The 14,706-nt window shown below is 39.6% G+C and overlaps 1 protein-coding gene across 2 annotated transcripts in view; it reads left to right on the top strand.

Moving 5' to 3' along the window:
- LOC144683516 (plexin-A2-like) overlaps positions 1 to 14,706 on the top strand; it is a 393,900-nt gene that overhangs the window by 255,916 nt on the left and 123,278 nt on the right. For both annotated transcript variants that reach the window (XM_078546585.1, XM_078546586.1), the window contains exon 12: positions 511 to 701. In XM_078546585.1, the coding sequence (XP_078402711.1) occupies positions 511 to 701 (191 nt within the window). The remainder of the gene's footprint in view (positions 1 to 510; positions 702 to 14,706) is intronic.

Raw genomic sequence — 14,706 nt, 5'->3', positions numbered from 1 at the left:
CTGGGTCCCCAGACCTGGGTCTCTGGATTACCAGTCCAGTGACAATACCACTATGCCACTGCCTCCACTCCTCTGTTTAATTTAAATGTTTTTTTTAATTGCAATGCGATTTGTTTCATAATTAGTGTGTACTATGGGCCTACTTCTTTGTGCATTTTTCTACACTTTATGCTTTAATGGATTGTGAAGGATGGGGTATGTGGAAAGGCCTCTTCATGTCCAGGGCCTCAAGAATTCTTTATGCAACCCTGTCTATTTGAGCCATAGCGATATCCATTAGTTCCAGTTCTGATTAGTCTTTCTTCAAGCGTGCAAAACGTAATATTGAACAACTACACCCTGTTCAATTTAACCACATTCAAAATCTTTATTTCTTATTTTCTAATCAACACATTATAATGTATAAAAGCAAAATTATAATGTATAGTTTGTGTGTTAAACACTGAAGTTTAAATTTACATTTAAAACTGTATATTGCTATTTTTAAAATACAATTTAATCTGGTTCCAGTTCACCTGTACAAGTGTGATGCACTGAGAGAGAGTTGTGGCCTTTGTCTGAAAGCAGACCAGAAGTTTGAATGTGGCTGGTGTAGTGGCGAAGGCAGATGTACCCTGAGGCAGCATTGTCCCATCGTATCTTCTCAGTGGTTGGACCTGTCCAGCAAAAATGTGAAGTGCACCAATCCTCGTATTACAAAAGTAAGAACAATATAATTTTCTTCTACTCCATGCTGCCCTGTAGTATCTGATGTATAGTATTCCTTTTTTAAACTTGGCGTGGATGATTAATGATCTGCACAAAGAACAAAGGTTTCCCCTCAGTGTCCATTCTTGACAAATCTCCATTTTGATATGAAGCCTGTGATACAATACAAGTTTCTTTCCTATTATTTTTCTCTGTTTAGTTTCATAAAGCTGTCATGGTTCAAATAAGACCAGGGCAACAGTATCAGAAATATGACACATGCCATTCAAGAAACCCAACTGTTGCAATGGATAGTTAGCTTTTTGACTGCTGCTAACTCACTTATAACCTGATAATGCGGAGGTTCAACCAAAATATTGTCTACCAGTATTAGCCACATATTGGTTTGCATGAACACTAACCTTGTCTGATAAGCCATTGTGAACTCTTGCATTCATTGGTCCCATATATTCTGGTCTGGTGCACAAACTCTAATTAAACTTTGTTCAAAGTGGAAAATCTAATTAGTCCAAATTGATTGGCTCATTATATAAATGTAACATTCGGAACCTTACATAAGGTGACTGAGCTATCGCATGCAGGTCAGCCATTTTAATCGACCCATCACTAAAACACTTTTTTAGCATATCTATAGTTTGCTTATTTGTCTACCTGAAATGTTAATGCCAACAAAATATTTTCTATTGTGGCCTCAGCATTACAGCACATGTGTGTGTGCTGTGTTAGCTTCACAAATTATGATTCTTCTGGGCTGGTTTATGGTTGTAAATTGGCAGTGTTTATTTGTCCTTAATCTCTAAATTGAGTATAAATTAAGCCTTAAGCCAAATGATGAGCCAAAGCCCTTTCTGCTAGTCCTTGCAAAACTAACATTTTAAGAATTTTACTGCAATGATCCAGGGTTGTTCAATTTAGGAGATTACCAGACAATCACTAATCTTTCCAGGCTTTGTTGTAAATGCATTCACAATCTTGTTGAAGTAACATGACTGCTTGTGTTGGTGTGTTACATAATCTGTATCCTTAATATCGAAATCAGTTTGAAGCATCATTGAACACGCGCGCACAAATATTACAATTTTATTTGAACAACAAAGACACTCTGAAGATCAGCTTTGTTAACTGCTTGCCATCAAAGCTGTATGCAGTTCTTAAATGTGTGTAACATTATTCTGCATCTATTTTGGTTATCCCTCCCTCTGCCATTTGCCTTCATGTTTGTATGTTATTTTTAATCATAGAATACATTCCATCAATTATATGGTCAATAAATGATTATGAGCAGGCCTCATTCACCACCAGATTGTCAACAACTGTTCTGTTGGTGCCAATAATCAGGCAGGAATTTTATTTCTCTTGGCATCAAAATCTCATCAAAATGGTGGTCCATTTTGGTCCAGCGAAGTAATGTGCTGTTGCTCAAGTGCAAAACAGCTTGAGCATATACTGCATCCCAGAGTTATCTCATGAGGTGTAATGAAATAACTCTATATTTGGCTGCTATCAGTTACACATGCCACACACTAGCTACTCTCATTCCACTAGAACTTGGAGCAATACTACTACATAGGGGAAGATATGTACACAGTGCGTGATAGTGTGTACAAACTTATCCACAGCAATTGCTTCTCCAAAGCTTGAAGAAAGCAATACCACTTCATGTAGCCAAGCCAGTGTAACAGGAGTAATACTGTTTAATCCCCTTGTATGTGCTGGTCAGGTTAGGAACTGAATGCAGTATTCAGTAAGGTTGGCTTCAACGCAGGGATTTTGAGATTGTGTGCTCATAATGGATCGAATTTCCTCCATCCAGAGAGGATAAGTGGCCTTAGGCTCCCTCCATGTTTACACTGATGTGTTACTACCATAGTTTCGCAAATGCAGTAAAACAAGAACAAAAGGTGTTAGACAGGTTAGGGGTAGAAATCTGTTTTGGGCTGTGATGCAAAGCAGGCGACATCTGATTGGCTGCTGATTATACACAGCACCTTTGGCCCTGTTGCAACCAATCTGATATTGTCCATTTTATGCCATTGCCTGCAATGAATTTCTATCCCAGAATGTTACAAAGAATGAGTAACTGCTTATTACATCATCCAGCCAATACAGATGTCAGAGATAGATCAATTGAACAGATAAAGGGAAGGTATGATGGCACGTCATAACCAAATGAGGCAGTTCAACAATGTGATTAGTCACTTTAATTTTCTGTCATGTACAATTTCTTTATTCCACAACTTTGAATGTATTTTCAATGTTACTTTGTCATGTTGTTGAAAACAACTACTTGTTAGATGCACAAAATAACGATAGTGCGTCAGGTGTCATCTGTCTACTAGCTGGAGCCTCTCACTTTCCAAATGCCACCCAAATGTTGAAGTTATTGTTCAGAATGTCACGGACAGAATTTGTGCGTTTTATTGTTGACCATGATCAAAATTTTTTAATGTATGGTGTTGGTATGTTTTCTTGCCCATGAGTATTTTGTCCCAATTTCAATGATTCCAGCAGCAATCTTTTGTGAATTTAAAATAAAGATAATTTATTATCTTCCTCCGAGGTTTGATTGTGACATCTCTCTCACACTGTCGTGCACAAAAAAGATTAGATACAGATGGAGTAGGTAATAAGATTCTAATTAGAATTATTTTGGTTTATTTTGTAGCAGGCCTGTAGTTTCTTAGATAAATTGATGCTTGAGCTGGAGTGGAGGTCTTGTAAAAGCAGTGAATTCTCAGTAAGCTGCGAGGCTTCTTATAGTTGAATTGCTGGGAGGTCTGCTCTCAGGAGAATTGAAGTTTGAACATGTTGGGGAGAGTCCTTCTCCCACTTTCACTTGGCTGAATAGTTGCCTTACGGCTGGTTTAATGGCTTAGATTGTGTTTCTGATGGCATTTGTCTTTGAACAGCTTCTGCTGTTATATTTTCAAGGCAGGTAACAAACAAGGCTGCCTTACCCATGTGGCCTGTTACAAGTGCACAGGCCTTTTCCAAATAATGTGGTGCATTGAACTGGTAAATATTCTGTATTGTGGCTTTTCACATTGAGTGTTTCAGGCAGGCATGGTCTTTGCAATGAGGAGCCATCACAATGCAATGAAATGTCATTGAAATCTATTTTATATTTGTCTAACACTCACTGAGTTTCGATGTTTCTATTGTCCATGGTGAAGCAAGAAGACAAGCCAGATATTATGTCATACTCTTTACTGTTGACGGTACATCCTTAACAAGGGGATGTGTAAATTTCACAAGTGGTTGTAATTGTCTATATTTTAATTAGGTATTTGCTTGAGTTTCAGGGCTGTGTGGAGCTGGATACTGTCATGCCACATAATGTGCTACAGCCCTCTTAAACAGCTATTGGTGTCCACTTTTTAAAAAAATAGCTTTAAAGTTTAAAGTACTGGGCCTGACAGGAAATGTTCTTAACTACTTTTTTTCCCCCCAAGTTTAAGGTTAGGGTGTTGTCCCATGCCAGTTACTATCATTATTTCACTGATTGAAAAGACTAACCCCTGTAATGACAATGGGCAATGGTTTGTGTCTGCTTGTGAGATAAACCCAGAATGGAGTAAAAGTCAGTTGCTGGGTACATGCAGCAGGCCAGATCTGACATTGACAATGAAGTTGAATTTTCAAGTTTCTCGTTAGTCAGGGATCAGGCTCGAGCCTTCTTTGTGTTTTCCTTATCTCTGGTAAGCAGGAAGAACAATAGATAATGCAGAACTACAAGAGTTTTGAATGATTGTGCAATGTGAAAAGACAATTGAAATACTTAATTTTCATAACTGTGGAGTGATTTTTTACAAGCCGTTGTTGACCTCCACTAATTACTTTTTACCAGGATATTTGTTTCAATAAATGTTGAAGAGAAATCCCATGCACAGTTAATGCAGGTTACAAATCAAATCAGATGTGACTTCAAACCAGGTGACATCATTGAGTGATACAAGTGTACTTTACAATTCAACTGCACAAAAATTTATCCAAGTTTTTGAAGCTTTGCTGCTACTTTGCTTAAGCATAGTTGTAGTTAAGAATTTTGACACTCATCGTGCAAAGATACTAAAGGTGAGAAGGCAGATAAAATCCCCAGTGATTCATGTTTCAGCGAATTTATAAACTGTACATCTTCCTAGGATTAAGAGTACCCTTTACCCCTACCCTGTCACTCATGAGAAAATAGGTTGTTTGGCATCTTGCCATCTTTTTATGTGCCAGTGATTGCGATTGACATTCTTGTCACTATTGCACACATGTATCGACGTGTAACATAACTCATTAAAATTGAGATAAAAGCAAAAAACTGCGGATGCTGGAAATCCAAAACAAACAAAAAAATACCTGGAAAAACTCAGCAGGTCTGGCAGCATCTGCGGAGAGGAGCACAGTTAACGTTTCAAGTCCGTATGGCTGGAAGAGTCATACAGACTTGAAACGTTAACTGTGTTCCTCTCCGCAGATGCTGCCAGACCTGCTGAGTTTTTCCAGCTATTTTTATTTTCATTAAAATTAATGTTTACAAGTTAGCCCCATAACTTATGCAAAATTAGTTTTGAAAGCTGTATTTTGAGCATCGGATGCTCTCTCCTTGAGAATAAGCTATGCTAGCTCACTAGTAAAGTATGATTGTTCTTTGACTCATACAAAGGCGTCCGTAACTCAATTTAGCCTGCACTCTCTTGAGTTATGGGTCTTTGATACCTGAGGGAGAACAACAATATTTCACTGCTATGGTGTGGCACTCTCTCCAAATCAATTAATCACTTATATTTGATTAATTGAGGGAGTCTATGTTAAGTTATGACTTTCTATCTCTGTCAGCATTTTCTAATAATTTGGGATTTGCAATAAAATAATTATACACATAAACATCATATATATAATTGGTGAAGGATAGCCAAGATAGAAGCATTTAGAACACTTCAATCTTCATCAATAAAACACCCATTAAAATATGGATTATCATACACATTTACAATCATGTCATGTTATGTGCGCTCTGCTTGAAGACAGATCCTTGATTCATTGTCTGCTGATGTTTCATCCTGAGCTGTTTTCTTGGTAGTTGTTGTCAGGGGCGATTTGCCCTGCCTTCCCTCCAGGATAGGGTGTGGTGGCAGGTCTATCTTCACCAGAATAGGAATCGAACATGTGCTGTTGGCATTATTCTGAACCACACGCTAACCAAGTAGCCAACTGAGCTAACTGGTCCCCAGATTTGTAATGCATGAGTGAGGAGCATTTAATCAGGTGGGACCTGTCCTGCCCAATTAAATGCCCCTTGCCACCAAACTTGCCATGGGGGGGGCATTAAATTCAGCCCCATATTTTAATAGTAGATTTACTCAGTCTTTCAGTACCAATTTACAAGAAATCTGTTGGCTGTTTGATCACTTGAAGAATAATTGTAAATCAAATAAGATTTGTATTCACTGCATTGAACATTCAGTGACAGAATTTGCTCAAACTATAAACTAAATACCCTAAAACACTTTGTAGTGGTTGTCTAACAAACCTGAGTAATCCTGCTATTGACATTTATTTAAATTATAAACCAACAGATCTTTAGAAAGACAGAAACCAATCCATTTTTACTACTAGCTCTTAGTGTGTGAATGAAAATTTGCATGTAGCTAAGTGAGGGAAAATGGATAGATGTTATTAAACAAAATTAAAATTGTACTTAAATATATCTTTGTGGTGGGGAGAAAGCAGTTTAAGTTTCAACTATGGCTGCTGAGTAAGAGTATCAAAGCTCTTCACATGTGATGGAAGTTCCTTTGGCAATTTGTTTTAAGGAGGAGCAAGGTGCTGTATTTTTTACTCCTCCTGTGCACGTTTATTATAAATCATGAGGTGCGATCAGAATCGCAAGGGGACCAAAAAAAGACATTTGTTCCCAAATGAAGAACAAAATGAAAGGACAATGATCAGGGGTATGGTATTAAGTGAAAATGAATGGCCCAGTGACTTGGCAAGTGTACATTGTGCAGTCTTGAGATCACATTATTTATAATTTATATATAAAAAAAGCATCATACAGTCCATCTTTTGTAGTTTCCCTTTGTCACTTTACTTGCTGAGTTGGTGCTTTTTGCTCCTCTGTTTGCCACTATGGTATCTGCCTGGTTGTTACGTGTGGATCAGTATTCCACATTACCAAGGGCATTGTTTCAGGTTGTGGTAGTCTGCCGGTTGTTAATAAGGTTACCTGAAAGAAAATGAAGGCTTTGATGAGAGGCAAAGTACGATTGTCCCCAAGGCTGGAATATCTTGTATCTTTATTGGCAATCATGATGATATTTAACAGGAACCTATTGGTTAAACAGTGATCAGGAGCTGCAAGTTATTTGCAAACCCTTACTTTTATTCTGTTGCAGCACTCTTAAATGACAGGGAAGTGCTTAGGAGGTGTCCTTTGTCTTGTATTCTGATCAAATCTAATTCTGATGCTATGCTACCCTCACAGTTGACTAGTTATACTAATAATCCTATTATAATGAAGGACCAAGTGTAATATTCAGGTTAGAATAGAGGGAACATGATGTTTGAGTGCTGCAGTGTTAATCAGCATCACCTTTCAGCAGACTGACTACACTGACTGGGTTATGTGAGCATCCAGCGAGGGAGAGTAAAGCGACTGGAAACATAAAGGATTAATCGCCCGGATCTTCCTGTCAATGGTGAATCTGTGATTTACATTGCTGACTGCATTTAAAAATAGGTTGCTCCCTTTATTGCTCTTCCGGCTGTAGCATGGGTCCATCAGCAAGGTGAGCGGGGAGGCCTAATGGTGTGCCACAGTTCCAGCGAAGCCACGTCTCTCGAGGTCTGCCTTCAGCGCAATGACAGATGAGTGTTTTTAATCTTAGATTGTATTTATTTTTAATTCTAGTTCTCCTCCCCACCCCCACTCTCACCCTGGTACCGACAGCTCCACTCTGAAATCAGTGAGACTAAGAATCCAGGGGCGAGATGGAGGGGTGGAGGTGGGCAGAGCCAGAAGTGTCAGGAAAGAGGAGGGAGAAGAGCATTAGCAGGGCGGCTGGGTGTGAGCAGAGCTGGAATTGGGGGAATGTTTTGATGCTCCTTTTGATTTAAAGGGCTGCACTCCTGGCAAGGCTTTACATCTGCTTGAAATAGCCCTAAGTAAGTCAGTATGAAAACTAGGGTAAGCACACGGAAAACAGCCGAAGTTATCGCACTGACAGGCCCCAGTGGGACCATCAGCGTGGGCTGCCCTGAACCCAAAACAACGCACCATAAGTTCAGCTCCCAGTGCCATTGCAGCCCTCAGTAGCATTTGCTGCCATGGGAAGCACAATATCTGGCCCATTAAATAACACCCAGTTGACTGTATGTTGTTCACAACATGCTTACTGCTAGTGTTCCTTGGAAATTCCTTTTAACTTTAGTGATTTGCTTGCAATTCAAATTTTGCAGCAGGGAGCTGGAATGCAAAAAACCTGTGGAAAAATGTTGTCATTGTCCAGCTCCTGTTTTTCTTCACATGTGTTTATGATACTCTGCCCCCTCCCTGTTTGTGTAATCACTTTTTAGAACAAAATTTTCAACTAAAACAGGTTGTTGGTGGGGCAGAAATATTTCGAGTGCTTGGTGATAACAATATTCAACAATTAAAATGGGATGCTATGAATAGTAAAGTTACCCAGCTTTCATTAGTGGGCAGTCTGATCACCAGCATTAAACTAGAATAAAGGAGGCAAGATGCTATACTAAGTAAAGAGTTGCAATGTTAGCGTTCACTTCAGAAGCATTTGGCAAAGTTTTCTGTTCTGTGAGGTGAACTGTTGAAATGCCTTTTAAAATAATGTTTCTACCACATTTGTAATATATTGTGCATCTTTCATTGAGAATTGGCACTATTTTTTTCTACCTACCTTTGAGATGAGAAGAGAGCTTCTTGACATCACTTACACAAAAGCTCTAGAATATAAAGTGAACTGACCAAAAATAAAGAGAGGGTTTATTTTGTTTTGGACTTACTGTCACACGATTGATTTGGGACTGCCAAAATATTGGCCAACAAAAGGATATTTCAGCTGTGAATATAAAAGATGCACTTCATTTGCAGGTGAAGTCTGAAATCAAACTGGAAGGAGTAATAAAAAGTATATAAAAGGTGCCAAGCCTCAATGCTGAATCCCCCTCATGCTGATAGAAATAGTTTAAAAGACCAAAAATAAAAAGTCTGAGAGTCTCTGAAACAGGAGATTACTGAACTATCCACAAATGCACCAAGATGACTATTGTTATGAGAGACTGTGGGAATTACTATAGTCTGTTTTTACAGGCCTTATTACTTCTGTTATTCAATATTAAGATAATATTTTTTTAATGCCAGAATATTGCAGGAGATATAATTAGCATGTAGCTTGACTGACTATCTTTGTGTGGTCTGATTGGGGTGATGCTTCCAGTTTATTTATTTTCTTGAGTTTTATTTATTTTGAGGAATGCAAGAGCTCACAATAACCTTGACGAAATGTCACAGTAAGATCAGAGCCTGGAGTTTATAAACAATGAAAAATAAATTGATAATTGAAAGCCCCCTCAGTGATATATGTGCTTGGCGGTGTCACGTTGAGCCTAGGTTGGAAGGGTGAGAGACTTGGTCTCGCACATCATCCTTCAGTTGTCTAACCCTTCCTGTGTTCGGCAGCAGACTGCAAACACATATCCATTTTTGCTTATTTTAAGATTTTTCAGTAGTTTTCTGTTTTTACCCTATATTCTCAGACACTCAATCTTGAGTTGACAGGTGGTAATATTATTCCAGCAGTGCAAATGTGGATATTGCCGATCACGTCTTCCCTTTGTGACAAAATGCAGGAAGGGAAGCTGATGTACTGACAGATAAAAGGAACGTTCCTGTCACTTCCTTGCCGAATCAGACTTTTAACTGAGTTGTGAATTTGCCTGTGCTTTGCACAGCACAAACTTTTTTTTTTCATTACCTAACGTCTACAAGAATAATTTTAATAAAATGATAATGTTGAAAGAGATTTGGAATAAGGAACTCAACATAAAGAATGTTCCAGGAGAGTTCCACACAGATGCACTTGTCAGTGATGATCTCCAATGAAGAAAGCACCAGTCACTCAGAAAATAAGAATCTTTATATTGAAAAGAGCACAACAGGCATTGCCTGCAGCTCTCAGAATGAGTTATTTCCTGAGTTCTGATGAAAGGTAAAACTTACTGCACTTTTATGGCCTTCCTGGTCACATTCATGCCTATCCCTGTGTTAGAACAAATATTTCTACATGAACAAATACTTCAAATCTACCAAAGATCAGGCCTGCACCGATACTGTGGCATATCAAAGATATTCAGTGAAGAACTGGAACATAGAAAATATTTTTGCCATCAGGAAGAACTAATAACCGGAAGGAAATATCCCTTCCTTAGTAGTGCAAAGTCCATAGCTTCCCACTGGATTTTTTTCTGCCAGTGTATGTTAAGACATCACTGCCTGCAGTTAATCTGTATACTTGGTCTTAATGCATTTGCACTTCTGGCAGATGAAAGTAATCACTGGTAGTGATCGCATGATGATTAACCCCCTAACTGGAACACTGACAATAGTAAAAAAAGTGAAAATTCTGACTGCTCAGTTAAGGGGGTTCTGCACTATGACAAGTGAAATCTCTTTGTTGCAATTGTCCTTTGAATTCTGCAGCACATGGTGAGTGTCCTGCCTTGCTCGAAAGAGGCTTTTTTTTTCTCAGTGGCAACAAAGTGATAAAAGGCCAATGTCTTGTCTAGTCCTGATTCAGTTTTCAGAACTTGGAATAAAGAATCCCCACCTTCGGTTACTCTGTGCTACCCTTCGGCTGTAGATCAGGAACAAGCCAACGGTTTTAACTTTTCTCACTGAGCAATATGTTTACTATTAAGAATGATAGCTAGAGCTAGAAAAACATATTTTAAATTAAACCTCCATCTTATTTATTCACTAAGAATGAGGGGTGTGGAGGTTGTGTGGCTTCAGTTGCTTGTTCCTCCACGGTTTTGCTTGTGGTCTGTTCCTAAACTTTTCCATGAAAAATAGCCGAGCTATTTATAAACAGTGGACAAACGCTTCCAGGAAAAAAAATCACTCAAACAGGAAAATTACATCAGTACTAAAAGCCTGGCTGGTTGTGCTGGAGGCATGAAGGGAAAATAATCACCCTTCTGCCCATCTGGATGCTGAAAAAAGTAGACAAGCCTCACTGTGAGATTTTACTCACAGTGCTTAGGATTTCCCCCTTCAAGATGTAGAAACGTCAGCAGAGTGGCACAAAGCTTAAAGAACTGGTGCCATTTACCATGGAGAGCGCGAGGCAGCTTCAATAACCCGTTCTGTTGCAAATCCCAGCTGTGCCAAACTGCAGGATGCGGAATGGAAGCCGCCAGTCTGACAGTGGGGTTGGGGAAGGAAGGTTGGGCAGTATCGTCAAATTTACGCACTAACTCGTACTTCCTAGCAGGTAGTCAGGGAGAGCATTTGCAGAGGCTGCCCGTCTACTTCGTTGACCATGGTGTCACTTCAGGTGGGTGGACAAATAGGTGTAACTTAACCATGAAAATTAAGTTACAAAGGGAAAAGTCAGGTTAATGGATATTGGAAGTAAGGCTGCTGTATTTTTGCAACGATTGGTTTACATGTCTTATGAACATTTGCTCAGAAACAAATAACTGTAGGTGCCAGCTAACATTCAAGTTTTGTTGTTTCTTGAGCAATAACAAATATAGTGAAAACTTGCTGACAGCTGAGAGAGGCAGTATGTGGTATGACGAGCTGCTGACATTCCTGCTGAGTTCAGTAGTAATTTACTCGTTACTCAAAGAAGTCTGCATAAATTCAGCGTTGGTGTCGTTAAGCCATTAGCGATGTCATCCGAGGGTTATATTTTAAAAAGCACAAATGAACCTGTGGAGAGTCTTCTGGCTTATTTGACTGAGCGTTGCAGCTCATTAAAGTAATCTGTCAGAATGATATACTGCCCTGAGTTACTAAGCAGAAATACACGTCAGGTCTGACTCAAACTTCATCTTATCCCTTACCTTCCTAAAATTTTCACTCACCTGGTGGGAGGGGTCTTTAAATATTACCCGGAATAAAGAGAAATTGTTGAAATATATTATATACATATTTAATTCTGTGGATTTGATCAGCAGTATTATTCATCTTAATGAATTCATAGGATTTCAAAAGTTTAGTTCCAATGCTAAAATTTTACACTAAATTGACATTTTGGTTTTCTTTCTCTTCTGTTTTTCCCTTCCCTCAAAAAATAAGTTAAGACAGTAAAGTTCTAATTGCTGAAACTGTTGCATCAGAATTAACCTTGTCACTTCTCTACTACATAGTGGATTGCACTACACTTTGTAGCCAACACACACCTCATCTTGACCAAGCTGGTTGGTGAGTGGCCCTGACCTCAGACTGACTTTATTTTTATTCATTCTTGGGATGCGGGCATCGCTGGCTAGGCCAATATCTATTGTCCATCCCTAATTGCCCTTGAGAAGGTGGTGGTGAGCTGCCTTTTGAACTGCTGCTGTCCATGTGGTGTAGGTACACCCACAGTGCTGTTAGGGAGGGAGTTCCAGGATTTTGACCCAGTGACGGTGAAGGAACTGCGATATATTCTCAAGTTAGGATGGTGAGTGGCTTGGAGGGGAACTTCCAGGCGGTGGTGTTCTCATGTGACTGCTGCCCTTGTCCTTCTAGATGGCAGTGGTCGTGGATTTAATCCTCATTTGATCCTCCTTCAGGGAGGATCAGACAATGTATTTCCACTCCTTAACTTGGAAATCATAATTAGGGTTTACCTTACCTATACCATGTGATATTTCATGTACCTTCTGCTTGGCATCATTATTATGAAAGTTCCTCACGACTCTTTCAAGCAAAGAAAAATGATTCTAATCACAACCTTGTCAAGTGTCCCCATGGATGCAGAGGGTTGAGAAAAATGTTGACTTTATTGCTTCTTTCACACCAGGAGGCAGGCTTTTGTGGTATGTGGAAGTAAAATTGCTGAAGCTTTTTCCAAAATGGGTACTTGATAACCACAAAGCAATTTATCTCTCTGTGTGAATGGATCCATATCATTTTAAAAATTTGAAGGAGCTGCTCAAAGTGGCTATTTGGTTCTGGTGATGTTACCCTGAAGAGCCATTTTAATAATTTGCTTGGATAAATTGTCATTGTACTGAATGACGGCCTAAGCAGAAATGTTATAGGGAAAGGTTTCTTTAAACTGGAATAGCAAATTAATCTGTTAAATCCATTGGTTTTTTTTAATTAGAAAGAAATGTATAAAATCCATCATTCTAAGCCCATCTTGTGCAAGTCCCATTCTTTGGAGCAGGCACCCAAACTTCATGTTTGCTAATGAACCTGGACTCCTGTCTGCACTGTTGTGTGGAGCATATTAAGTGTTTGCTTGCAATATCACCATAGTACCCTGGTAGCTAAAATGTGAAACTTGGAGAACATTCAAACAGCACTTAATGCATATCAGGCTCTACAATGTTGAAGCTATTCATTTTTCCACAAAATATCTCTACATTTAAAGCCAGGAAATTAGGACAGAAGTGTGCTAGATTTTGCCACTTTGGAAAGTTTTTAAAATTTTGGATTCCTACTCCCCTTCAATTCTGAACTTTTCAGTGTCTAGAGATGACTGATATTTCAGGATTGTTGCAAAATATGTTTTGGACATGGGTCACACCAGAATTGATGACCAAAGGAGCAGGGACTGGTTACTAAGATGATGAGAATTAGTCATTGCAGACACCGATACTGGAGTTCCCATTAGCCTTAGAGGGAGGAGTCAGGAGGATGGCTGGCATTGGCCCACTGTTTTCAGGTGGAGCCAGAAGGAACATTCCCTCTGGCCCCATGATCGAGTATATCATTTGTTTTTGCAAATTACTTTAGTAACAGCCTTTAATGATCCCTTTTAAGGTCATTGGTTTGACTGCTGATCAACTGAGTAAATTGCCCATAGCATATATGGCAAATGCTGAGATCAGTCACAATCCAGTATCTGAAGGGGGTCTTACGTGGGCAGTGGAGCTAATGTCTGTTTTGGGGTGGGTGGGGGGGATGCACTGCGCGGAAGGTGCCCTAGGAGACTACAGGGCACCCTGACCAATAGGATAAGCAGGGATTGAGTGGGTACGCAACATGTTGGGCCCTTTGGCTTCCATTTCTTTTGCCTCAATGCAATTTCTAGGTGGACATTTTGCTCTGGCAGCCCTACCCCTGATTTGAGTGAAGGAAGGTGGTGGCGGTGAGACATCCTGCTGTTAAAGCATATTGTGCGTCAAACTTATGTGATGTTGATGAGGCTTGTGCCCTGCTCATAAATGTGAAGTGGAGGAGAGTCCACTTGCATAAGAAACTAGAAAGACACCTTTCTTGATCAGATCTTTGAAACGTGAAAGCAGTTAACTTTTACACTCGAATAATAAGATTATTTCTTCACTTTGTTTTCCTCCATGTGCCAGCATAATGGCTGGGATTTTCCAGCCCGACAGCGTTGGGCAATGTCGTCGTGGGCGGGCCGGGAAAATTCGGAGAGCCATTGACTTTTGGCGGCTCTCCAAATTTTCCCAACGGCCTGTGACCATGCCAGCCGGTGTCATGGATGGAAAACCTTGCCCAGTATTTCAAGCAAAATATTGCTCCATTAATGGTTCTGCAACCTTTCTACAGCTGTTGAACATTCTCATGAAGGAAGCTTGTCTGAAAGTGTCAAGAGCTCGGATAATCTAGAGCTCTTAAGGTTGACGTAATAAAAAATCATGATGCAGTAATTAACTTGCACTTTAAACAAGCTAACGGAAGCCCTAAGATAATGCCCGTTGGAACATCTTGGTTGTCGCATGTTAGATATGGGCCAGAACTTTTTGTGGCCCGTGTGGGTGCCTGAGGGTCCCAACTCGGAGTTCAGTTGCGTGCGATGACAT

Source organism: Cetorhinus maximus, chromosome 8 (assembly GCF_964194155.1).
Source record: "Cetorhinus maximus chromosome 8, sCetMax3.hap1.1, whole genome shotgun sequence".
Classification (NCBI taxonomy): Eukaryota; Metazoa; Chordata; class Chondrichthyes; order Lamniformes; family Cetorhinidae; genus Cetorhinus; species Cetorhinus maximus.
The sequence above is the reverse complement of the archived record's forward strand: the minus strand, read 5'-3'. Positions and strand labels throughout refer to the sequence as shown.